The following is a 24721-nucleotide window of genomic DNA, read 5'->3' on the forward strand; positions in this document are numbered from 1 at the left end:
GGTGGGATAGTCCCTTTAAGTCAGGCTTTTCCGCTTCAAAGAAGTGCAACAATTAGAAAAAGAACACCTATGACGTCTTCAGTTTTTAAGTAGTCATGACTAGTGGTGTCAATCGGAACTTGAATCTTCGGAATTCCGATTTTGTCCAATGTCCAATTCGGAATTCGGTTGGACAATGGCAGCAGGCTTTGGACAACTTTGGACAATCGCTTGCTACACCTCAACATTTTTAAAAAGTAGTCGTGTTTAACATTGATTTGCTATTAGAAAGCTCAGCTTTCGATATGATTAACACTTTTGAGCTTGTAACGGTACATGAAAAGCAAATTAACTAACAGTGTTGAGTGTAAACTATTGCGTAGGTGTCGGACATCTTTGGACAAATGGCTGGCTTGGACATTTTTGGACGGACAATCGACGTAAGCATTGGACATTGGACGGACTTTGGACATACGTTTTCTGAAATTGACACCACTAGTCATGACGTAACAAAAAGCATGTAAGCGATTTTGTATTGTAATTTGTATTGTATTGTATTGTACTTATCGTGGCAAGCCGATCCATCCGAAAATGGCTATTATTGGCTGCCGAGTCAGGTGAAACGAATGAGGTGGGCACAACATTACACACAACACACACGCATCACATTTGCACACATATTCACATTTGCGCCACCGCGCCGCTAAACACTGGCCGGGTCGCCGTGTTGCTCACGCAGTAGGAGCTTCCGATACTCCCTCCGAAAGAGCCTGTGACCGAGATTGCGCAGCGCCTGAGGCAGAGCGTTATACTGCGATACAGTGGCGTATAGGAACCGGCGGCGCCCGGATTCCGTTCTAATCACGGGTAAATCGAGCAGGTCGGCCTGACGCGTATCACGCCCATGCACGCTACCTCGCGACACAATCGCGTTGGATAGGGCTTCGGGCTCTCCTGTCTCGAGGATTTTCTTTAATAGCGTGACAGACTGTAGACGCCACATATTCTCGGCCGAGAGCCACCGCAACTCTTTCAGCACTTCGCTTACATGGTCATACTTCCGCTTGCCCGACACAACACGAGCACCGAAATTGATAAGCCGCTGGAGCCGAGACATCTGGGTGACACCACATCCACCATAGACAACAATGGCGTACCGGATCGATGAGACTACTAGAGCCTGAACCAGAGTGGCCAGCGTACTTTTCGGTAGGTAGTGCCTACTGTGACTCAGGCCGCTCAGAATACCGGTGCATCGGCGGGCTACATCAGTCACATGATTTGAGAAGGTCATGCTCTCGTCAAAAGTGACGCCGAGGTTTTTAGCTGAGGACGTTCCCACAGTAGTGGTACCCATGAACCTGATTTCTATCGGGACTAGTTGACGAATTTGCTGCCTTGTGTTTTATACTGTCTTTTAAGTGAGTGTCTCGTCTTTCTTTTTCATTCTGATCCCAATATTTGGAAAACAAAACACTCTTTTTAATGCTCTTAAATAATCATAAATCCAAACTGAGTTTATCAAAATGGAAAATACGTTTATTGAAGTACGATCTTCCATTCGAACTCTTAGATCAGTAAAAAAATGTAGGAGTTATTCAACATTCGGTGACATCACGAAACGGTGACCGCCAATGCTCGGATTTCCCCGGACTGAGTAGGATGGGGAACATGCGAGTGCAGTCCTGGCAGCCCTGTGAATTGCGATCCAAGCGAAATGGTCTTGTTCAGGGGTGGGCGAGTAGTTACTTGCGCGCAGTGGTCGGGCACATCGCGGCTGGGGGTAACGGGCCGTGAACATGACACTATTCGACGATAAATGATTCAGAGAATTGAAGTGAACATTCGTAGCGTTAACCCGCGCCCCATGGGGGGGGGGGGCGAAACGGCCCATTGTCTTTCTATCGATATCTTTGAAGGATGTATTGCAGATGTCGTCACCAAACTTTCGTGACCCTTCTGGGCATCAATTTAACACATTGTGACCAAAAATTTCTTGAAGAGGTTACGAGAAGTTGCCAACAAATGACGCCAAAATGACGGCCATTTTCGCCATTTTCGGCAGAAAAAGGTATTGCGGGAAGAGCCGTCACGCGTGTAGTTTTAAAAGTACATTTAAGTGTCACAAAAAGGTGTAAGATTAACAGCGCTATTAACTGCTTTACCACATGCCGAGATTATATATTCCCGACCGGGGCTGGGAAAATGCGTTTTATTCACCGAGGTTTTTGTGCGGAGGACCGAGTGCCGGTAGGCACGAGGTCCGTAGCCAAAAACCGAGGTGAATAAAACTGCATTTTCACAGCCCAAGGTTGGGAAGAGATTTACCACATGCCGTACAGTGCCGGCGGATTGCATTTCTGAGAGGGTGGGCAAGATATCGTGGGGGCCTCCTGGCGAAAAAGGGCCTCTTGTGTATAGGGGCCTCCTAGATCTGAGGGCTGAGGCCAGTTTCACCAACAACAAAAAATAGACGGCTGCGATTATTTTTTGACAAAATGATAGTCTCAAAATGTCATTTACTGCTGAAAGTACTAATCGCTGACTTAACCCGCGCATGACTGGGGGGCTCTACAGAGCCCCCTCCCGTTTTTCAGCAATATCTTCTAAACCGTTTGACGGATCAACACGAAACTTGCGGTACCCTCAGAGGCATCAATTTGACACCTTGTGTTAAAATTTCAACTTTCTAGCTACCATAGTTTGGCCGTAAATGACGTCAGAGTGACGTCATGTCGGCCGATTTTCATGCAAAATACTGAATTACGGCAAACGCTCTCAAGAGCTCAGTTTTAAAGCTAGATCCATTTTCTTTGCATTAGTGGACTACAAATACACCTAGCTATCAAACTGCTATCTCGAAGTTTCGAAATTTTCAAAATTTTGAAAAATATGTATTTACAATTACAAAAAAAAAATATTTTTTGATTTTTTTCAAAAAGTTTTTGACTTTTCGCAAAAACCGGAACATATGTGATAGAAGACACACTGGTGAACTACATTTGCAAGTTTTAGCCCAATATCTTCAAAAATAGCCAAGTTATTCGCATTATTGTCAAAATTTTAAAATTTTATGTTTTTTTTTTAACCAATTTTTCAGTACGTTTTTGACGTCGTACTGCAATATAAATGGCACCATCGTGTTCCTGAGCTCAAACTGCATCTGATAGGCACCTTTTTTGTTGAAAAATTTCATTTTCAAAATTTGACCTTTTCTGACCTGAAAGTGACCTAACCTCCGGTAAATTCAGCTGACAATGACCTCAAATAACACAGACGACACTATTTTCGAAATCTACGAGTAAAATGGACCATAAAACATGCGCCACGTGACCGATACATGATATACAATTTTCGTGACCTAGGATGACCTGGCCTTGACCTTAAAAATTCGAAGTAAAAGTTCGGTACCCTCAGGGTATCTAAGGCATCCGTCAAGGAGTGCGTAAACCAATTACGTACTGATCGGACCGGCGGTCCGGCGGTCAGAGCCTAAATTGTGAACTAGCAAAAATGTCGATAACTTTTACTTTGACCTGACCTGTGACGTCATCGGTGACCTCGAGGTCAATGAAAATAGGTTTCGCTCGACAGTTTTTCCAGGGCTATCAGATGCCGTTTGAATTTTGACGATCGGCCCAGTAGTTTCGGAGATAGGAGGGGGGGGGCTCTGGAGAGCCCCCCCCCCCCCCCCCAGTCACTCGCGTTATGGAAAATACCCCAGTCATGCGTGGGTTAAAAAATGTAGCAACTTCGCCTTCAAGTGCTATATTATTTGGTCAGCAATTACTTTTTTCACCTGTAAATAGGATTTATAGACTATCTTTTTGTCAAAAAATAATCGCAACCGTCTATTTTTTGTTGGTGAAACTGGCCTCTGGTGAGTGAACGAAAGGAGGGGTAAACGTATATCACCCAAGTGACCCAACTTAGAATAATCTACTCTGCAAGCATACTTTTTCCGCCTGCCAATTCAACGAAAACAAAATTCAAAACTGTAGTCAGCGGCGTATTTAGAATATCGCGAAGGGAGGGGGGCAATTGGGTTAGGAGGGCGCCACCTCACCCAAGGAGGGCGCCGTGCGATGGCGAGATAAAAAAAAAATCCTTAACGATCGCTCAGGAGGGGGAGGGGCGTTTTTTTACCACGCCACCAGCTTTTTTGCGTATGTAAGGAAGGCGGCGACGCGCAGTGCTGCGAAACTTGGTAACACGCGACAAAAAGGTTGCAAGTGATTGGCATAGGTACCAAATTTCTTTCGACCAAACGCTCTTTAAATGCCGCGCCGAAGTCGCGCAGAATTTTCAAAAAACAACCTTTTTTCTGCTTTTTAGGCACACCTGTTATGTATTCACCGTTCAAAGCTTTTCGTGTCCCTTTAGCAAAGTTGGTGGGACAAAAATAAGGGTTGGTGACTGGAGACATTCTGCCCATGGGTGACGGTGTAGAAAAAGTTTATTGGTGACGGCATCCACACCAAATCACCGTATCGCATCGACACCGGAGCACGAGATGCGAAAGCACAAGCTCACAGCGAGAATGCAGCAGCGTAGCAGCAACAATCTTCCGAAATACCAGTCATGATTGTAAAATCAATCAGTTAAGACCAAGACGGGTTTCATCCACGTTAGAGCGTAAATAGCTTTGGTAGGTATACTTCATTCATTGTGCTGAATGCACGTTCCTTTGTGTCAGTTTTCACAGGCAATGCATCACATTGTGCAAGAGAACGGCTATGCTGGGACTGGGAAACATGCTTAAGCTTAACGAGTAGATAAATGAAAGGAGGGCAGCGATCAACGGAGGTCGCCAATAGGTAGAAGGGCTGTGATCGACAGGAGAGTGCCAATGTTTGAGGGGGCGGAGATCATCAGTAGAGCGCTAAATAGGTAGTAGGGCCCCCGATCAACATTTAACAGGAGGTTGCCAAAAGGTAGGAGAGCCCCGATCAACATTCGACAGGAAGGCACCAATAGGTAGGCTTGGGTGGCGAGCATCGTGAGGGCGCCAGTGGGTAGAAGGGCGGCGAATGACAGGAAAACAGAAACACCAATAGTTAGAGGGCGTTTTTCCCAAGACGGTGATATTGAATAGAAGGACGTCTGTGAGGAGGGAGGACGCCGATCAACAGGAGGGCGCTTGTGATCAGAAGGGCGGTGATCAACAAGACGGCGCCAGTAGGTAGGAGGATGGCTATCAAGAAAAGGTCGCTAATGGGTGGAAGGGCGGCAATCAACATGAAGGCGCCAGAGGGTAGGAGATCTTAACTGATCAACATTCGCCAGGATGGCACTACTAGGCAGGAGGGTGGCGAGCAGCAGGAGGGCGCCGGCAATAGGTAGGATGGCCACGTCATCAACATTCAACAGGAGGGCGCCAGTATGTGGGAGGGCCCCGAACAACGTGAGGGCGTCAATGATCAGAAGGGCGATGACCAGCAAGAGGGCGCCAATAGATACGAGGATGGCAGAAGGTCGGGACACCGATACCAAACCAAATACCAACAATGATCATGTGAAAATACCGAAACCGAACCGACTTGGGAATATGAGGAAAATACCAACTTTTTACCAAATTCACAACCTCTTTTACATTATTGAGGATTCATAGTGCCAACAAAATACCAAATAAATTAGCCTTGAAATACCAAATACCAAGTTGGTATCGGTTTGATATCGGTATACCAAAAAGTTGGTATCCGATTGACATATCTAACATGGAAGGCCTCCCATGTGCACGGCGGCCTCCTGCATACGTTTAGTTCCTCATCCGTTCAGGGGACCTCCTCTGTACTCGTAAGGGCCTCCTCTGTTTAGTACGCGCCTGCTCTGTACATGGAGGGCCTCCCATGTGCAAGGGGGGCCTCCTTTGTATCCGACACTCCTCCGCTTTAGATGGAGGCCTCCCTGTGCAAGGGGGCCTCCTGCGTACCTACGTTTCGTTTCTCCTCCGTTCAGGGGGCCTCCTCTGTACTCGGAAGGGCCTCCTCTGTATACTACGCATTTTCTATGTGCATGGAGGGCCTCCCATGTGCACGGGGGCCTCCTGCGTACGTTTAGTTCCTCATCCGTTCAGGGGGCCTCCTCTGTGCTCGGAAGGGCCTCCTCTGTACATACACGGATGGCCTCCCATTTGCACAGGGGCCTCCTGCGTACACATAGTTCCTCCTCCGTTTCTGGGAGGGCCTCTCTTTGCCGGGACTGGGAGGGTCTTCTGGCACAGCAGAGCCTCATCTTAACATTGTAGAGTGACCCTCAGGAAACCTTCTTTTGCATAAAAGTGCGATTTTTTGCACGGAAGCCATTAGCCTCTTTCAAGCATGGCTGGTCCTAAAAAAAAAAAACGGAATAGAGGGCCGCAGGCCCTCTATTCCGAGTAAAGGGCCTCCACCCAGAACAGGGTGGGCAAAAAGATAGTTTTGCCCACCCTGAGATTTTTCAGGGTGGGCAGCTGCCCACCCTGCCCCCCGGAATCCGCCGCCCCTGATGCCGTACCGGCGCAATAGTTAATATCATATTCATTTGATATTTTACACTTTAATCTTAATATTGTGTTAATATTATATCAATACTATGTTCATATTTATAGTCACCGTGATTATTATTTTTTGTTTTTCATTATTAGGCTGCGTTGAGTATGAAAGATGAAATTCCTACTTCCCCCTTATTTAGGGTTTGAAATAGCTGAGGATGAAGATGGTGAAGCGCCAGAAGTTAGAATAAAGATATGGAGTCCAGCAGGAGTGAGGAAACCGTGATGAACACTAAAAATTGGGTGAAACGCTGAATCAAACGCGTCTTGGATCCCAGCTGGAACAATATCAAATGTTTCATTGTGGCACGTTAAGATGCTTCACGCATTTAAATTGTTCGTTTTTTGCGTGCATTATGTAGAAATAATTATTATTCCGAACATGTTCTGCAGCAATAAATACATTGGCATTGGAACGATAACCTTGTTTAGTTGAATTACGTTGACAGCAAAAGTATGTAAACACGCAGTCACTCACTTTTGCTGTTGCTGTTAGTGAACACACAATTCGTAAATATCTTCTTTGGAATTGGTTCTTCCGCTCAGAATATTCAGTAAAACTTTGTCTGGGAAAATCAAAAAGCCCTAGGGCCGAATCGTTTCCCAAATACCTTCAACATTAGCCGAGGCGGGCCGAAGCCATTTCCCAAATGCACGTGCTAATGTTAAAGGGATATCTCGGCATGTGGTAAATCCCTTTAACATTAGCACGTGCATTTGGGAAATGGCTTCGGCCCGCCTCGGCTAATGTTGAAGGTATTTGGGAAACGATTCGGCCCTAGGGCTTTTTGATTTTCCCAGACAAAGTTTTACTGAATATTCTGAGCGGAAGAACCGATTTCAAAGAAGATATTTGCGGATTGTGTGTTCACTAACAGCAACAGCAAAAGTAAGTGACTGCGTGTTTACATACTTTTGATGTCAACGTAATTCAACTAAACAAGGTTATCGTTCCAATGCCAATGTATTTATTGCTGCAGAACATGGTCGGAATAATCATTATTTCTACATAATGCACGCAAAAAACGAACAATTTAAATGCGTGAAGCATCTTAACGTGCCACAATGAAACATTTGATATTGTTCCAGCTGGGATCCAAGACGCGTTTGATTCAGCGTTTCACCCAATTTTTAGTTTTCCTCACGGTTTCCTCACTCCTGCTGGACTCCATATCTTTATTCTAACTTCTGGCGTTTCACCATCTTCATCCTCAGCTTTTTCAAACCCTAAATAAGGGGGAAGTAGGAATTTCATCTTTCATACTCAACGCAGCCTAATAATGAAAAACAAAAACAAATAATCACGGTGACTATAAATATGAACATAGTATTAATATAATATTAACACAATATTAACCCGCGCCCCGTTGGGCTCTGCCGAGCAACGCGCCCGGTTGGGGGGGGGGGGGGCCATTTTGGCCCCCCCCCCTAAGATCTCGAGAACCACGCAACATAGCGACAAGCGGTAAACGGCGTTGGATAGCCCCAACGGGGAACTACCTTGTGACCCAATTTTATTGACCTAGGTCAAACCGATGACGTCACAGGTCAGGTCAAAGGTCCAATTTTCACCGTTTACAGGCACTTCAAGAAATGCGTTGTAAAATCGAGTAAAATGCATTTCATTGAAAATCATCGATGGGGAAATGTTCTTCAAACACATATTTTGCTATTTGAGGTCACTGATACCAGGTCAGGTCACAGAGGTCAGGTCACGGGGGGGTCACAATATGAAAGTGTCGTGTGATACATGTTTTATGGTCCATTTTACATGACAAATGCGATTATATGGGTCAGGCAGCCTTTGGGGCCAGCTTAGATCACGTTTTGGTCAAGGTCAGGTCAAGGTCAGGTCAAGGTCAGGTCAAATTAGGTCAAATTTCAAAGTTAATATTTTTGCATAAAATGGGTATAGAATCGATGCAGCTCGTCACGGGGAGTTCAATGGTGGTCTTTGTTTTGCCGTACGTGGTCTAGAATTGCTAAAAATTGAGTTCAAAAATTTGACGTCATCATTTTTGAACAGTTTTTTCGCTATAACTTGGCCAAAAAACGAGATATCGATTTGAAATTTGGTATGTATATAGAAGAGCGCTGGGACTATCACATATATTCCGGTTTTTTTCGAAATTCGGAAAAATTTTGGATTTTTTCAAAGTTTTTCTAAAAAATTCAATTTTTTGATTTTTTTTTTGGTCAAAAACCAAAAATTTTGAAAATCCGAGATAGCAGTTTTGTAGCGCCGCTTTTTGTCTACAAGACCATATAAAGAACTTTGAAATTGCTTGATAACTGTAGATTTGGTGAGCGTTTCAAGATTGCATGTTTTTTGCTCATTTTTGCTCGAACATGACCTCAGTTTGACCTCAATAACTCCTGACCTAAGGTGACCTAAGACTTGAAATTTGGTGTGAAGGTGTCAAATTGATGCCCGGGAAGGTACTGAAAATTTGGCGGCGCTGCGCGCCGCCGTTTTCTTGCTATTCAGGAAAAACCACAGGGGGGGGGGCCAAAATGGCCCCCCCCAACGGGGCGAGGGTTAAGATTAAAGTGTAAAATATCAAATGAATATTATATTAACTGTTGCGCCGGTACGGCATGTGGTAAATCTCTTCCCAACCTTGGGCTGTGTAAATGCAGTTTTATTCACCTCGGTTTTTTGCTAAGGACCTCGTGCCTACCGGCACTCGGTCCTCCGCACAAAAACCTCGGTGAATAAAACGCATTTTCCCAGCCCCGGTCGGGAATATATAATCCTGGATGTACATTTATTTTGATCCTAAAATTCACAATAATTCATTGGGCAGGTATAACACCCTACAACACCGATTTTTTTTTAACAAACAGAATACATCTAATAGAACTTTAGGTCTTACATCGCCATACCAAATTTGTGATCAATAGCTCCATTTTTTGCAAACTTTTGGCGAAAAAAAACTTTAAAATTGTTGACGCCAATTTTTTTTTAACTCAGCTGCTGCCGTTCTAGACCACGTAACGTAAAACTAAGACAAGCATTGGATTTCCCGTGACGAGCTGCATCGAGTAGATCCTTTTATAAGCCAAAATGCTGATTAATAAAACCTGACTTTTGGGCCTGACTATGATCTGATCTGACCTTCACCAGAACGAACCTCAACTAGCCCCAATGGTCACCTTGACCTGACCCACATCATTGAAGTTGAAATGTAAAATTTACCATTAAGCAGGCATCAACAGCCCATGCGTCACACGACCCTATCACAGCTGGGTTCATATTGTCACCCTTAGTGACCTGACCTGGTATTAGTGACATGTAGCAAAATAAGCACCAATTAGACAACCAATGCTCTATCGATTATCTTCCATAACATGCCTTTTACTCGATTCATAAAACGGTAAAAAATGCGACCTTTGCCCTTATCTGTGGCGTCATTGGTTGCATCTAGGTTGGTCACTTGGTAGTTCCCCGGCGGGGCTATCGAACGCCATTTGGATTTTGAAAATCGATGGTAACTTTGAGATCGTAGGGGGCCATAACAATACAGCGCATAGGGGCTGAACTAGTCACGGATCGGTGAGGTCACGGGAAAGCCGTGACCTCACCGATCCGTGACCTCAGCGAGGCAGAGCAGTACACCACAGTTTCGAAATGTCCGAGACCGAGAAACCGTTTTCAATCATGGAAGACTGCCTGCATGGTCGACGAGTCGGAGCATTCACGAATGCATGAAATGTAGCAGCCTCGATCAGAATAGTTCCGACAGCTGATCGCCCTACAGGCATAACACCCAATTCATAATCCCCAAGGCCCTATCATAATCCTAGAACGCCCGTCTTGCTTCTTATAATCCTGTAGCAGCGCCGGTCCCTCGTGCCCACTGCCCAAGGGTGCATCATGCGTTGGTCTCGTGGTTGAAGAGCGTTCGGCGCAGCAGAGTTCCAGGAAATACGTCTAAAGCATTAAAAGGACATTCAGCAGGCAGTCGTCGAGTTCTAGAGACCGAGTCCCTTGAGTGCAGCTGGCAGCAAGCAGGCTAAGTGTTTCTAGGAAGGTAACTATGCGTGTCGGCTAGTGCTGATAGAGCCGGCTCCGGCCGCTGAGTGGCGAGTGCGGACAGTTATGAATAAAGCATGACGCGTCGCCGGCCGGGCGCGGGTTGGTGTCCCCTTGTACTAAGCGGAGCGCGCGGCGGAGAAGCAGTACGACGAGCATTGGTTGTACGGAATTAACTTGCAATTATAGGGGGTCCAACAGATCCCCTTCGATTTCCGCGAATAGCTCGCGCAATAAGCAGCCCATCGCAACGAAAATTTCAGTGCCCTCGAGTTGATCAATTTTACACCTACCTAACATTTCATGACCACGACCCAAATGAGCTGTGACCTATTTCTCGAGACCATGTTTGGCCATAATCGCGATTCGGCGTATGTTGGCACGCATTAGCAGTATTTTCGTGGTTTCAAGCGTTCAAACATGTGATATGATGTTGGTCCCATGCATAAGGGTGGGTGTCACGGTCACATGAAGGTCAGGTCACTGCACTTCGATGACCTCGTTTCACTTTTTCGAGTTTTAAATGTTCTATGGTAATTTTTGAAGCTGACTTCCAATTTCGAAACTACTTGAACAATGAACATCTATGAAGTAGTTTTAATGCCTTCGTAACATGTTGCGAAGCTGTCAATAGTGGTTGAAACCTCTTATAGATAGCCCGCGCCCCGCTGGGGGGGGGGGAGAGAATCTGCCCCTCTCCCGTTTTTCGCCAATAACTTCTAAACGCGTTACGCCAGCGACGTTAAACTTTCAGTACCTTATCATACATCAATTTAAGACATTTCCTGAAAATTTGAGCGAAATCCGTAGGTACATTTTTGAGAAAATGACGTTTTAGTGACGTCATGTTCGCCATTTTCGCCTCAAAAACAGCAAAATTTCAAAATTTTCACGCTGCTAACATCTTCATTTTTAAGGAAACAAGACGTAACAAAAAAGGTTATACGTGATTCTACTTTGTCTATCAAATGGTTATCTCGGTTTTTGAAAATTTTGGATTTTGGCCCAATTTGAAAAAAACTGACTTTTTTGGGAAAATAATAATAAAATCCAAAATATTGAGTGTATCGAAAAAACGGAATATATGTCAGAACTGGTCTATGTGCACCTACAGTTCGTTTTTTTTCTTCAAAAGGACGCTGGCTCCAAGTTCATTATCGAAGCTCTCACGTGAGTTTTGGCAACTTCAGGGTCTGGCTAAGAATTTCTTACCGTAAAAATGATCGATTTCAAATTGTGCTCGGTAAATACATGGGAACTGTGTCTTTAAAAATGAGCATACTATGATGACGTCACTGGTGGCAGCTGGCACCCAATGTCCGTACGAAAGCATTAATTGCCAACGAATTTTGGGAAAACTTCGTTTTTTACTCTTACCGAGGCCCGAAACGAATAAGTGATTCTTTCCATGATAGTTATACATTACATTGCAATGCAAGTTCCACAGCATGAGGTCACCACTGTTCTCACCTCTTGTTCCAAAACGCAGGTATGGAATTTATCGGGAATAATTCACCTGTTAAAATAAGGCGACGTTCGAGTTTCTCAGGTTCAGTTTTTGCCCGTTTTGCTCGCTAAAACGCGTGCTTATTCGAAAAACATACTTGGAGCCAGCGTCCTTTTGAAAAAAACGAACTATACATACCAATTTTTAGAAGAATCAGTTCAAAAATGTGGAAGTTATTCAAAATTTTATGACGTCACGACACACAAATTTTTTGAAAAATGATTTTTTTTTTGAAGTTCTAGACCTCGGCTCGTAGGGTAACCAAAATAGCACCATTCGATTCGCCGTGAAAAACTGCATCAGATAGACACCTTTTAGGCCTTAACAACCAACTTCAAAATTTGACCTCACTTGACCTGACCTCGACCTGAAATTCATCTAGAGGTGGTCCATATCACTTATTAAGTATGCCTATTGAATTCTATGAATAAAATGACCCATAAAACATGTGTCGCACATGCCCTTTTCTATATTTTGTTTTTGGTGACCTGACCTGATCTGGCCTTGACCTTTGAATGATATTATATGCAACGAATATTGTCTTGGTAGCCTAAGAACACATTTTGGGCAATCAGTCTCAGTCCATTTTTCGGCAACTACGGTGCAAGGCCGATACTGTAGAAACTTGCATTTTGTACCCTTGACCTGGCCTCTGAACTACTTAAAGGAAATAGTTCACTTTTTAACATGGGTTTTGAACTGGAATAGCAGTTCCGTAGCTTGGGCTGAGACGAGCATAAATCAGGAGCTTTTACAGCCCAACGATCACCCTAGGCAAAGATATTCTATTTCAAAGGTGTCTTGCGTTGAGGATGTGTGCCTTGCATATATTTCCATCCAGTATGAAAAGAGCATGGGTCCCGAAAATTCTTCAGAAACTAGAGAAATTATCTACGAGAACTCTAGAGAAATTCTCGTACTGATCAATTAGGACATTCAGGGGAACATTATCAGATCGAGCAGATCGCCCAAATGCCGGTGGCTGCGATAATTTCTCTCTTTCTGAAGAATTTTCGGGACCCATGCTCTTTTCATACTGGATCGCGTGTGCCTTACAGAAACTGAAAAGTTTTTCCTATATCAAAATATAGGAAAAAAATCTTTTGTTATAAAAAGGTTTTATTTTCTTTGCTGATTATTTTGAACATAAAAAATCATAAATCGTTGCAAAAAAAAATAATTTCGTGAAAGTGAACTATTTCCTTTAAGCAAAAAAAGGCTTTTAAGATCCGCCTTGTTGAGAGCTTTCGATTGCCGTTTTCCCCATCTTTCTACGACCATCGGTTCGGAAGTTAGACAGGGGGGCAGAATCTGCCCCTGACCCCCCCCCCCCAGCAGGGCGCGTATGGCTGAATAGCCCAGCGGGGCGCGGGATAGCTGACAGAACGCCTACTGGTTGACCTGAGCTGACACACCCGACCCGACCTGGCCCGTGGCCGGAATAAATGCAGGACATCACCTGTGATCAAACCTAACACGAAACTCGGATCATCACCCTGAAAACCCGATAGCAGCCTCAAACTCTAAAAAAAAAGTTTTAAAACTCTGCCTGGTGGTCGGCATATTTTCCGTGAGCGACTACATATACGGGTAAAATAAGGGCACGTTTGCATGAATCAGGTAGTAAGCACAACGAACTGGATCTGCGACGTCCCTTATGGCTGCGCTTCAGCTTCCGCGGCTCGCCGCCGACTTCTTTGAGCGCAATATCCCTAACTTCTAAATCGGATTTATGTTCGCCGTCCGGGCTGTTGGCGGACCAAACTTTCTTCCGAAGAGCGGCAAAATCGATACACCCCAGCGCCGGACTTGCGACGCCACGCTAAGCGATGGATCGGCGCGCAGCTCTGAATGGAGATGCATTGCCTGCTTTTGTGTAGTTGGTGGGAGGCATGTGTTATCCTTGGTTTTCAGTGTTCATGTACAAACAGTCGTGAAACAAATGTTGATTACGTTTTACCAGAGCTCGCACACTTCCTGGTGAGACGTCATGTTACACACCATTAACTTCCACTGGGACTTGGGAGGTTAAAAGTGACAGACCCTGAACTTGGATCATGCGCCATAGACCACCCATCCTGTAAAAGCGGAGGGCACCGTGAATGTTTACTCCGCGTTAAAAATTGGGTTTTCCAACATAAGACGTGAAGTTCTTTCCATCCATAAAGCCTGTCTTTGCTTCCATCAGGTCTAGGAAGACGATCCCCAGAGCTGTCACCACGTCGTTGCTGCAGACATTCTCCTGCATCGGGTTCGTAGATTTAGGAGGCCAAAATTCGGAAAAGGGAACTCTGTGGGATGGACAACTGAATCCTCACGAAAAAGTGTGCCGGGTCATCTGATTCTTCCCATCTTAAGTTACATTTGGCCACGGCGAATCTCTTACCTTCTCGGACGCTAGAGGAGGCCGAGCCGAGGAAAGAAGTCTTGCCCATTAGGCGGAGGCAACACTGTTGGCAGGGACCATAGTTGCGACACTCCGCCGCCAGGGGCGCTGCCACGCGAATGGCCTTGACATCTCGCATCAGCGGCACGACGGTCCCGCTCTTCGACCGGTGCGCATACGTACTCCACGAAGTAGGGAGTGATTGCGAAAGGTCGTAGCTATTTCTAGCGACTACAATATCCCCTCCCCAGTGTGGTGGACGACAAAAGCCCCGACCTGATGGCCCGTCTGGACCTTTTAAACGTATGGAGAGCTTCGCCTTCCCGAGGTGGACAGCGTGGAGACCCCAGCCCCAGCGTGGCGAGCGTAAAGCCGGTCAACCGAACGAGGCTCAACACGCCCCTTGGAGGGGGGGGGGGTCGCCGGTGGCCGACTCTCCACCACGTCGTCCGGCGACCCAGCCAAGCCCCAAGGTGGCAGCCCGGTGCGGGACGCACTCAGCACTTCATCAACCTGCAGGCTCAGAGGCTGCGCGGCCGGGTCGCTGCGTTCCCCGGCCCGCTTAACTAAACGAACACCACCACCCCCTCCCCCTACCGCGAGCGCCCTCGGCGAGGGATCGGGGCGCCGCTATCGTCTGAACTGCAAAGCCGCCTGACCATCGTGTCGTGGAACGCAGTAGGCCTCCAGACCAAGAAGCAGGAGCTCGAACGATGGCTAAGCGCAACAAAAGCGGACGTGGTAGCCATTTAACAAGCCCAGCTGGTGTAGGGTGTTTGGGTGATGCATACGGCGATGACTTTGCTATTGATTGTGTCGCGTCAGCGGCCGCCGGGTCGGCGTAGACGACGCTATGAAGGCTGGTACCAGACACACCGGTGCACGTGTATGTAGGGTGTTGTTAGGTGGCGCAAACGGCTTTGCTTTTTATTGTGCCGCGTCAGCGACCTCAAGCGCGAACGGCGCTGTGAAGGTCGGTATTCTTGTTTTCATATGCATGTACTGCACGGTGGTGGTAAATCAGCGAAATGTGTTGCCGTCTAGGCGCAGATGGCGTTTGGCCAGCTGCGTGAGCTGCGGGCCGGCTGCGAGCCGATGATCCGGTGCCAGACGTACAAGAAGTGTTGTGCCCTAGTTTTTGTATGCATGTACAGCGCGATGTCGGTGATTCAGCGAGGGAAAAGAGGCCGGTGTCGTCGAAACCGTGCGTTGCCATCTCCTGATTGGTTGAGCCTCGGATCGGATGATGGAGCTCATCCCGAATCGAGCATGTAAACGCAACGAGCAACCGGGAGGAGGCCTAGGTTAATTCGTGTGGCGAAGGTAAGCGTTAGGGTTAAGAGGCACGGTTTGAAACTTGTACGAATAAAGTTTTCATTCGGCACACGGCAGTCCTTTACCTTGATTTCGGCAATTTGATAAGTGTGAATAAATGGGGGATGCATCAATAGCGTCTTTCGGTAGGGAGATTCTTAGGAGAACGGAGTCGGATTCATTCAGCGAGGGCACGCTACCCACCGTGTATCCCAAAATGGCGGAGGCATTCACCTAAACCACGATGCACATTTAGGCTCAATTAGACTAGTGGACAGTGGCCCGAGCGGCAGACAGGAAAAAGACTGGGAGACGTCCCGGCCCACCACTGCTGTAGAGTATAGAGGACATCTGGAGAAGAGGTAACGAAGGACGTTCAGGACCGAGCCTAAGCCCACCTTACGCTGGCAGCGAACAAGACCCCATCCCTCTCGGGTTACCTGACTGCTGCGGTTACCCGCAGGGCGCATGTGAGGAGTGGCGGATCCGTCAAGGGCGGAGACGTGGCGCTCTTTGTCCACGACGGCATCCAGTTCATAACCATCGATCAATCGCCACTCCAGCCACAAGACGACTCCACTGAGTGGTGCGCCATCCGGATCTTTTTCCAATCGGACTCAACCGGACACTTGTACAAAGTCGAGTTATGACATATACAACGTCTGCCGCCCACTGATCCGCCCAGGGGAAGCGGACGAACGAACGGACCACTTCTCACTGGACTCGTTCCCAACCTCGAACCAAGTCATCAGACTTCAACGCCCATCACGACTCATGGGACGCATCCTGCGCCGAACCAGACGGACCATGTCTCGTTATCCCTGACTGGATCAATCGGAACGGCTGGGGTGCTAAGACCGGCGCTGCCACCCGCGACGGCTACGGGCGAGGGCCGTCCACGGCTCCCGATCCAACGGGGGCACACCAGGACATGGCCAGACGCTACACAATGCACATGGGATACCGGCGAGAACCTCGGTAGCGACCACCTCCCCAAAGTGGTTAACGCGACAGTCACGGGATCGCACTCCCGCCGGATCCGCAAGGCACGCTGGGCGTTCCACAAGACTAAATGGACGGCGTACATCGAGGAATACGAATTGAAGTTCCTAGCCCCTCCTCGGCCGGACCGGACCACGAATCAGATGGCCCAGCACCTGGCGGAGACCATGATGAACGCCAGTGCACGTCACATCCCCCGAGGAGCCAAAGCGGACCCCAAACCGTGGGCTGCCGACCCCCAGCTGGCAGCGGCGGTGGCGGAGCGCCGGAAGACGAAAACAGCTCTACGCCGATCACCCACCGATGAAAACCGCGAGGCCTGATGTTTGGGTTTAAAGGGCGCCCGAACTTCAAAGATCATTTACGCCCATCGAGCCAGTTCGCGCCGGGGTGGATGCCGCCGTGTGGGTCGTCTTGAGTCCTTGACAGTCGACCGCGGGGTCCTCTTGGTTAAGGGCGTTGCCTTTCTTGCCAGGGTCTCCACCTTATCGTTTCCGGTGGGAGTACAGTGCGAGGGGAACCAGTCCAAGTGCACTCGTCCCCCGATTGAGGTCATTTAGCACAATGCTCGTATGTATGTTGACTAAGCGGTGGCACCAGCGAAACTCGCTCCTCGTAAGAGCATGCAAGCACCGCCATCTTGCCGGTACCAAATGCAATCGGGTCATCTGCGGATTAACGCTGACTAGGCGTCCAGCAGCAAATAGGAGCGTCATACCAGAGGTGCAACAAGAAAGACACGGCCGGTGGTGGTGTTTACTGTCTGGTCATCTCTCCACCACCTGGTCATCGGGCCCATCGATATATGCGCCCGCTACGCCGTCGGCGATGCATGTGGTGGTCAAACCGTCCATGCAATGCCACGTAGCGCACCGAGGGAGTGAAGCCAGGCGAAGTGTCGCACCTGGACTTCTAGTCAATTTTTACGCAGACGACTGGCGAGGACCCTGTAGTGTCCCGAGCCGTCCCCTTCTGGCTGCGAATTGGACTGCCGCTGCCGGGCTGAGCCTAGACACATGCGCGCGCCGGCGTGGCCGACGGAGGCAGATCCGGGGAGCCGGCAAACGAGTGCATCCGGGGAGCCGGCGAACGGAAGCGCTGACACCGTCGTGTCGGCAGACGGCGGCGGAGGTGGACGACAGAGGAGCCGGAGACGACGGAAGAGTCGAATCTGCCGAGCCATCAGACGGCGGTGGAGGCTAGCCGGGGGCCGAGGAACGACGGAGGAGACGGAGCCGTCTCGCCGAAGGAGGACGGCAGAGGCGAGCCGGCGGGCGGAGGAAGAGACGGTGCTGGTGAGCCAGACTTTGACGGGCTAGCGTCTCAGGCGGAGGCCGGACCGACCGGCCGTCCTGGCAGCCCACGGCGCCGCGCGCAGTCAGGCACTCGGCGCGCAGGGCGCAGGGGCGGTGCTCGAAGTCGGAAGTGCCTTTGCGATGGTGAAGTTTTTTTTTTGCGCTAATGGACAATACGCGCAGGGGTGACGCTTGACAGTGTCTGCCACGGGTAGGCTTGTTTTGTTGTGAGTCATCTGTTTGTATGCAAAGGGGGTGAGATGTGGTGTCCTGAGCCATCCCCCCCCCCCCCAGCTGCCACTTGGAGTTGGGACCGCCGCTGGCACAGTGACAGAGAGCTGGCACGGGAGAGGAGATATGCGCCGCGACCAATACAGAGTATGCCATTTCGTACCGTCCTCAGGTCTGGAGTTTCATGGCCGATCGACGCGAGGAACGGATAGAGCAGACCCGATCGCATGTTTGCAGCACTTCACCTGCAGGCTGCAAGTGACGGCAGGTGAGGTGTCGCAGCAAATATCCTCCGCTGACCAAGAGTCCCTGGTGCTTTTGGTCATCTTGACTGCTGAGTTGGCGGATTTTCGGTGACTCCGACCCAGACTCTGGCTTTCAAAATAAGCACAGACTTCTGTCAGGATTGTCTACCCAGACTCCCATTCTCACTTCGAAGCCCTGGTACTGACTGTGAATGCTGTATTAATATCGAGCAAACGGTCAACGTCCCTCGGGAACAGTGGCCCTGGTGACCGAGTGCCGAACTATGAACCTAACGTAAAGCCTAAGTGGTGCCCTAGCGTCCCTTTGACGTAATGATGACGCCTTAGCCTTAGACCACTGGCCGAAAAATGAGCGGTGGCGGTTCGATGCTGCTTTCAGCCTGGGTTTAATTAGCTTGTCCGTCAGACTAGTCTTCTCATTGCTCAAACCGCGCTCGTCTAGATGCGCCCGGGGGCGACGGCGGGCCTGCACAAAGTGTGAATTTATTTTTCGACAATGTCTGCGCGAGGGCGGCGGCGAGCCTGGCACAAAGTGATCTTTTTAAAGTCTGCACGTACTCAACCGGTTGCGCTGCCGAGACCCGCAGCTAGCGTCAGTGTAAACATCCCGACCGGCAGTATAAACATTGAGTCCAAGGCACGGGACGACTGTGCAGCGTTGGACTCACGTGCTACGTCTCACCCCTGGCGGGCTTGTAACGTCACGAGGCCAAAAGTGATGGAAATGGACTTCCAGGCTTTGCCTCATTAATCCCCATTCCCTATATCACAAAAAGTGACTGCATATTGCCCTCTTGATTCATTGGCAACCATCACGTAAGGCATTGGTAAGCGGCAGCCGTCCCAAACATGCACGACGATTCGAATTCATCCCAGCTTACCTCATGTTTTCCAGACTGGCTTGTAGCCTCCGTTTTATCTCCGCGTCCTTCGCCTCGAGTGTGCACGACTCGTGAGATCTATGTGACGACAGGATGCAGTCACCGCATCCCATTTCACGACAGGTGTCGCAGTAGTTGTCATAAACCTACAAATGAGTGTTAGGTTAGGCACAGCACACAAACTCCCGAAATATGGGCATCGTTGCACATCAATCAATGGGGAACGGATTTAAGCAGGCTACAAAAACAATTGAATTCCCTGGAAAAAATGACAGTGAAACAAGAGCAGATACCCATATTTCGATTCATCCGCATGCAGTACGCCTTGTCCTACGACGCCTCTGATCATCCATATAGTTATCGGACAGTGCCGTCACTCTAAGCGTCCTGCAATGAATCGTGGTTTTGATGGTAGCACTAGTTAAAAAGTGAATATCATAAAAAAATCACCAGAAGGAATTGTGACCTGGAACTGGAATTGGGATTTATTTATCGACGCGTGAAGTTGTGCACGAGTTTTGAAAAAGTAAATCATCATTTCCCAGGTCATTGTGGCCAAATTGTGGCCGTGTGGGATGTGAGAGAGCATGATACGGATCGAGTTGGGAATGATGTGTACTTACTGCTTACGATTATAACAAAGGCGAACAATATTTTATTAGATGTTATTTCGGCTTTACGATAATCAAATCGAAGAGCTGGCGGCTGGAGACCTGTGTTATCGGCCATTCAATATACTTGAGCTTAACTGTAAGCATGGTTGTAACCGGAGGGAGTTCAGTGGAAGCGCTGGCGAGTGACGCTCGCAGCTACAGGACTGGTGGCGGCGGAAGCCAACTGGTTGAAGTTAACTGGAACTGAAGCACTGGCGAGTGACGCTCGCAGCTACATGGGTGGTCGCGGCGGAAGCCCACTGGTGGAAGTTAACTGGAGGTGCTGGCGAGTGACGCTCGCAGCTGCAGGACTGCTGCAGGCGGATGCCCACTGATTGAAGTTAACTGGAAATGCTGGGGAGTGACGCGGCTACAGGACTGGTGGCGGCGGATGCCCACTGGTGGCGCTGGCGAGTGACCCTCGCATCGGGTGGTGTGATCAACCACGTATGATTCTTGGCCACTTATCTGTGACTTGAAATAAGCCAGGTGGCGGGGTAGTGGAGGTGGGATTTATTTGTCGACGCGTGAACTCGTGCACAAGATGCGAAAAAGAAAATTATTTTTTCATGGGTCAATGTGGGGGAATCTGAGAGCATAACACGGAATGATGTTGCTCATGAATATAACAAACACAAACGATATTTTAGCATAGGAATAAATTGATTGCAAAAACTACGGAAAGAATCTGAGTTTTAGACGGGACGCATAAAACACACTACCATACCTATTATGCCCTTATACACCACGCAATCTTTCGACGAATCTTTTGCTTTGATCGCATCATTCACCCCCTCAAAATGTCCTAAGTATAATTAAAAGTTCATGCACACACACGTGGAAAGCGACTTCTTCTTAAGTTTATCTTTGTGTAACGCTACTCGCTATTCTCTATTTTCTTCTTTTTCGTTTAGATACACTGGCTATACAGGGATGTGCACTAGAATCCGGAAAAACTTGAACTTGGTGTATCGTACCAACTTTTTGAGTCACTTTTGCCTATATGCCCTACTGTCTGAATCTACCCTGCTTTCCGGTTCTTCATTATTAAATTTTGACAGCAATGTGACATGCAAGTGACTGAACAGCAATATTCAGAAGTGGTTTTTACCAGAGCATCTGTTTTTGACAAAATCTAAAGGTGCGACACTTGGCCTCTATCGTAGTACATTTTCCACTTTTATCAAGTGATCACAACACATCATACAATAGACGCACACTAGTCGACGGAGAGCGTCGAGGGGTTGCATGAAACCGCTGGAACCAGTAACAAAAAATGGATGGTGGAGAGATCAGAAAATTGGATATTTTAACAATTTTCTTTACTTTCTTTAAGTCAAATGCAGTGAAACTTTTACAAATAGACCCTTGGGCCCATGGCTTTGAGTATATATGGTTGGCTAAGACGAGTGTGGTCAAAAGTGAGGGATAACTTTTAGAGCAGGGTTTGACAAAACAAAAGACGGGAGCTTGTGTCGCTAAAAATATTATTATCGCCACTTGGAACAGAATTATTGTTGGCAAACTCACCTTGTTGTGTTTCGGGCATTGTGGCTCCGTGAAGACAAAATCAAACATGGAAATGTTATGTGTCCAGGTAGCCTTGGTCCTCTGATGGGCCTGTGAAAAGGGTTAAAGTGTTAGAGCGGTACTGGTAGCCGCACAAATACCAAGTAGAGTACAATAAAGCAAAAGTACATGAATGTATCATCAAGCAGAAAACATCCATAAGAGCCAATAAGAGCCACAGCCATGAACAACAAGATGGCCCTCGCCCCAGCATGAAGGCGGCAAGCTTTCAACAAGCTGTTGCTTTGGGAGCACTTACGCTGATGCAAACTTTGCACAATTCCATATTGCACTGTTCGCATGTACCGACAGCATCCATCCGTTCACCACGTTCGTCGCACTGTCCGCAAAACTGGCCGCATTGCTGCACGTGCTCCCGTTGCAGTAGCTCTTCCACCAAAGGATGATCGAGCACCTCGGGTGACGTAGTCATACAAAGGCCGCATTGGAAGCCTTCTTCTGTAAGACAGGTGTAAAATAGGAAGGCTTGTGTCAAGCTTGTGTGGATACATCTTTGGTTGAAGTGAAAAGCCATTTCATAATTACATGCATTAATACCAATTCCTACCACGGCAGTGTCAACTTGAGAAAAAAAAAACTAAGAAAAAGTAATGTGAAGCGCTTTGGCATTTAAAATTTCAAAACAGGAATTGAATTGGCTAAGTCGAAATACACTAAAATTCAGAAAATAAAGGTTAATGGTATTAAAGACAGCAAAAATAGAATTAAAGCACTTACCAGAATTGCCCTGTTCTGAGCAGCGAGAACAGACTGTGTGAAGACAGCTTGGCAGCAACTTCGGTGTGTGTTCCCCATGCTGAAGGAGCACACCACAGGCCGAACAGCTCAGAAGGCCTTTCACTCGCGACACGGCCTCCGTGGAATCTTCTTCAATGATAACGTCAGCCGTCTCTGGGTTTGTGCTTGAGCATGGCTGGCCCGGGCTATGAATGGCCGCACCCGTGGGTGGCTGGGCCTCGCTGGATGCGCTGACCACCATCCTCTCTTCGTCGGGCGTGCTGGACAAGCGGGGTTGAGCATTTTCTCGTGACATTCTGTAAAAAAGAAATGCAGCAATTAACGAATCACTGGCAGTAACACAAATTGTGAGCCATTGGCTACACAGCAATGTCCATATTCATTTAAAAAAAAAAAACTTCAAAGATATGTTGTCACCCACCTCTAGTCTACACGATGAGAATTACCATCTAAACCTGCATCAGCCGTGGCATTCTCCTCAAGCCCGTGCTCGTGAATGACAGCAGCCGGCGCCGTACAGACGCTGATGTGCACGCTATCATAGAGCAAAGTGCAGTTACAACCGTGATAGGTACAGACAGGAGCGTCTCCATACCACAATTTCAATTGTGTCTTGTCATGTCACATGAGCTGCTATGCACACATTACTAGCTATGATGACTAGCGACCGTCCGTTGCACTGCAAACAACATTCAACTTGAAAGATAAGCAAGCAATCTTGTCCAGTGGAATAAATGATATCTTGTGAGAGTGGAGTCAGTATCGGTAACGCACGCACACCTTACCAGACCTTTGACCAGCTATGCGGTAGTAACAGATTCTACTGTCGATACACCATTGCAGTAGTAAAAAGTAACGGTGTGTTGCTATTCAACAAACATCTGGATCCGCGCGCAATTGGCGCGAAATTGTGCTTAGCCTCCCTGCTTTTCCGAACGCTGAGAGCCCATATTTCTCGCCGCCGCTACTTTTATCGAAGCCGGGCGCCGCAGGAAGTATGGGTACTTGCAACAATGCCCCTCCCTGGAAAGATCGCGATCAGAGTCGCGACTCGTTTTTCTTTTCTTTTTGGCGCCCGGACTACAGTGGTCATTGGGGCCCAAGGGTCGCAACTTAAAACTATCACTTGTCACTACTACCACCACCAGTCAAGAATATATGTACTACCTGGTTATAACCAACCTTGTGCGCCACCGAGGCTCAGTCATGCAGACAATGCTTATCACCAATGACAGCCCAAAGGCCAAAAGGCATCTTCAGATGACGTGCTTAGAGTTGACGTTGTAACTTGGATTCAAACATCTCAATTCCAGGCGAAGAGCTTCTTTCCAACGGAGCCCCTCCAAACAAACCTCGTGGAGACTTGAATATCTTGCACAAAAGAAATGTCGCCCATCCAATGGTCCCAATGCGATATCGACATGAAAACGACAACAGACACTCACGAAATAATCATGAGGCCATCATGCTCAGAGAGTCGGTGCAACTTCGCACGCATCATAATACTACGCGCTTTTCTATCGCCAATACGAGTTTAAGATAGCATGCCCACAGGTTTAGAAAGAAATGAACATTTGATTAAGCCGTGCGATACGCATCATCCCTTCATAACCATTTTAATCAACATTGTACTTTGATAAGCGAGCACAAATTCTTTATTACATCAGGATTTCAAGAATGTCTCTCCTATCCCGCACAATTTAATCTAAGTGCACCTTCACGATGGTTGAATCACAATCGTCAAACAAAATGTAGTCAACAAAAGCTTGTTACTTACGGAATCTGGGGAGACACCGATTGCGCACAAGACGGCTATACCGAAGCATTTTGGATAGGGAAGATGCACATTTTTTAATGCAATGACACTTTCCGCCGTCTCACTTACCGCAGTTCGTACGCCTCTCACGCTTCCCTGTCACTCGGTCACCTCATACCCCGACCGCCGCGCGTTCCCGACTGCTGCCGTTTCCCGGCCTGGTGGCGCGGGAGATGACGTAATCGGCAGGTGGTACGCATGCGCGCGGCTGTGCCAAGACCATATTAGGGCATGACTTCAGCCGTCGGCGCTGATTGGTCAACCGACGCGGCGGAACTCTCGCCAAATATGGGCATATTCCAGAGCGCGCCCGGTGATTGGTTGGCGGCTGGCGATGTGCTGCTAAAAATAACCGCCAGGCTGATACCGCAGGTGATAGCGGCGGAAAAGGGCGCGGACTGGATGGCCCATAGATGGCCTTGGATGGCCCGGCCCGGGCCCCTAGAGATCAAAAGGGGCGATAGCCGTCTCAAGGTTACATTTGCAGAAACTGGC

The 24721-nt window shown here is 47.9% G+C and overlaps 1 protein-coding gene across 8 annotated transcripts in view; it reads right to left on the reverse strand.

Annotated features, from left to right (window-relative positions):
• The window catches only part of LOC122391949 (transcription intermediary factor 1-alpha-like), a 46283-nt gene extending 21902 nt beyond the window's left edge, over nucleotides 1-24381 (reverse strand). For 4 of the 8 annotated variants that reach the window (XM_043386312.1, XM_043386310.1, XM_043386311.1 and 1 more), the window contains exons 1-5: nucleotides 24296-24381; nucleotides 22390-22706; nucleotides 21911-22110; nucleotides 21613-21702; nucleotides 19430-19575 (exon numbers count right to left, since the gene is read on the reverse strand). In XM_043386312.1, the coding sequence (XP_043242247.1) occupies nucleotides 19430-19575; nucleotides 21613-21702; nucleotides 21911-22110; nucleotides 22390-22705 (752 nt within the window). In that variant the 5' untranslated portion in view covers nucleotide 22706; nucleotides 24296-24381. The remainder of the gene's footprint in view (nucleotides 1-19429; nucleotides 19576-21612; nucleotides 21703-21910; nucleotides 22111-22389; nucleotides 22707-24295) is intronic. The other 4 variants (XM_043386315.1, XM_043386313.1, XM_043386317.1 and 1 more) reach the window with 4 other exon arrangements.
• Between the last annotated feature and the right edge of the window lie 340 nt (nucleotides 24382-24721).

This window comes from Amphibalanus amphitrite, unplaced genomic scaffold (genome assembly GCF_019059575.1).
Source record: "Amphibalanus amphitrite isolate SeventyFive unplaced genomic scaffold, NRLGWU_Aamphi_draft 000463F_arrow, whole genome shotgun sequence".
Classification (NCBI taxonomy): Eukaryota; Metazoa; Arthropoda; class Thecostraca; order Balanomorpha; family Balanidae; genus Amphibalanus; species Amphibalanus amphitrite.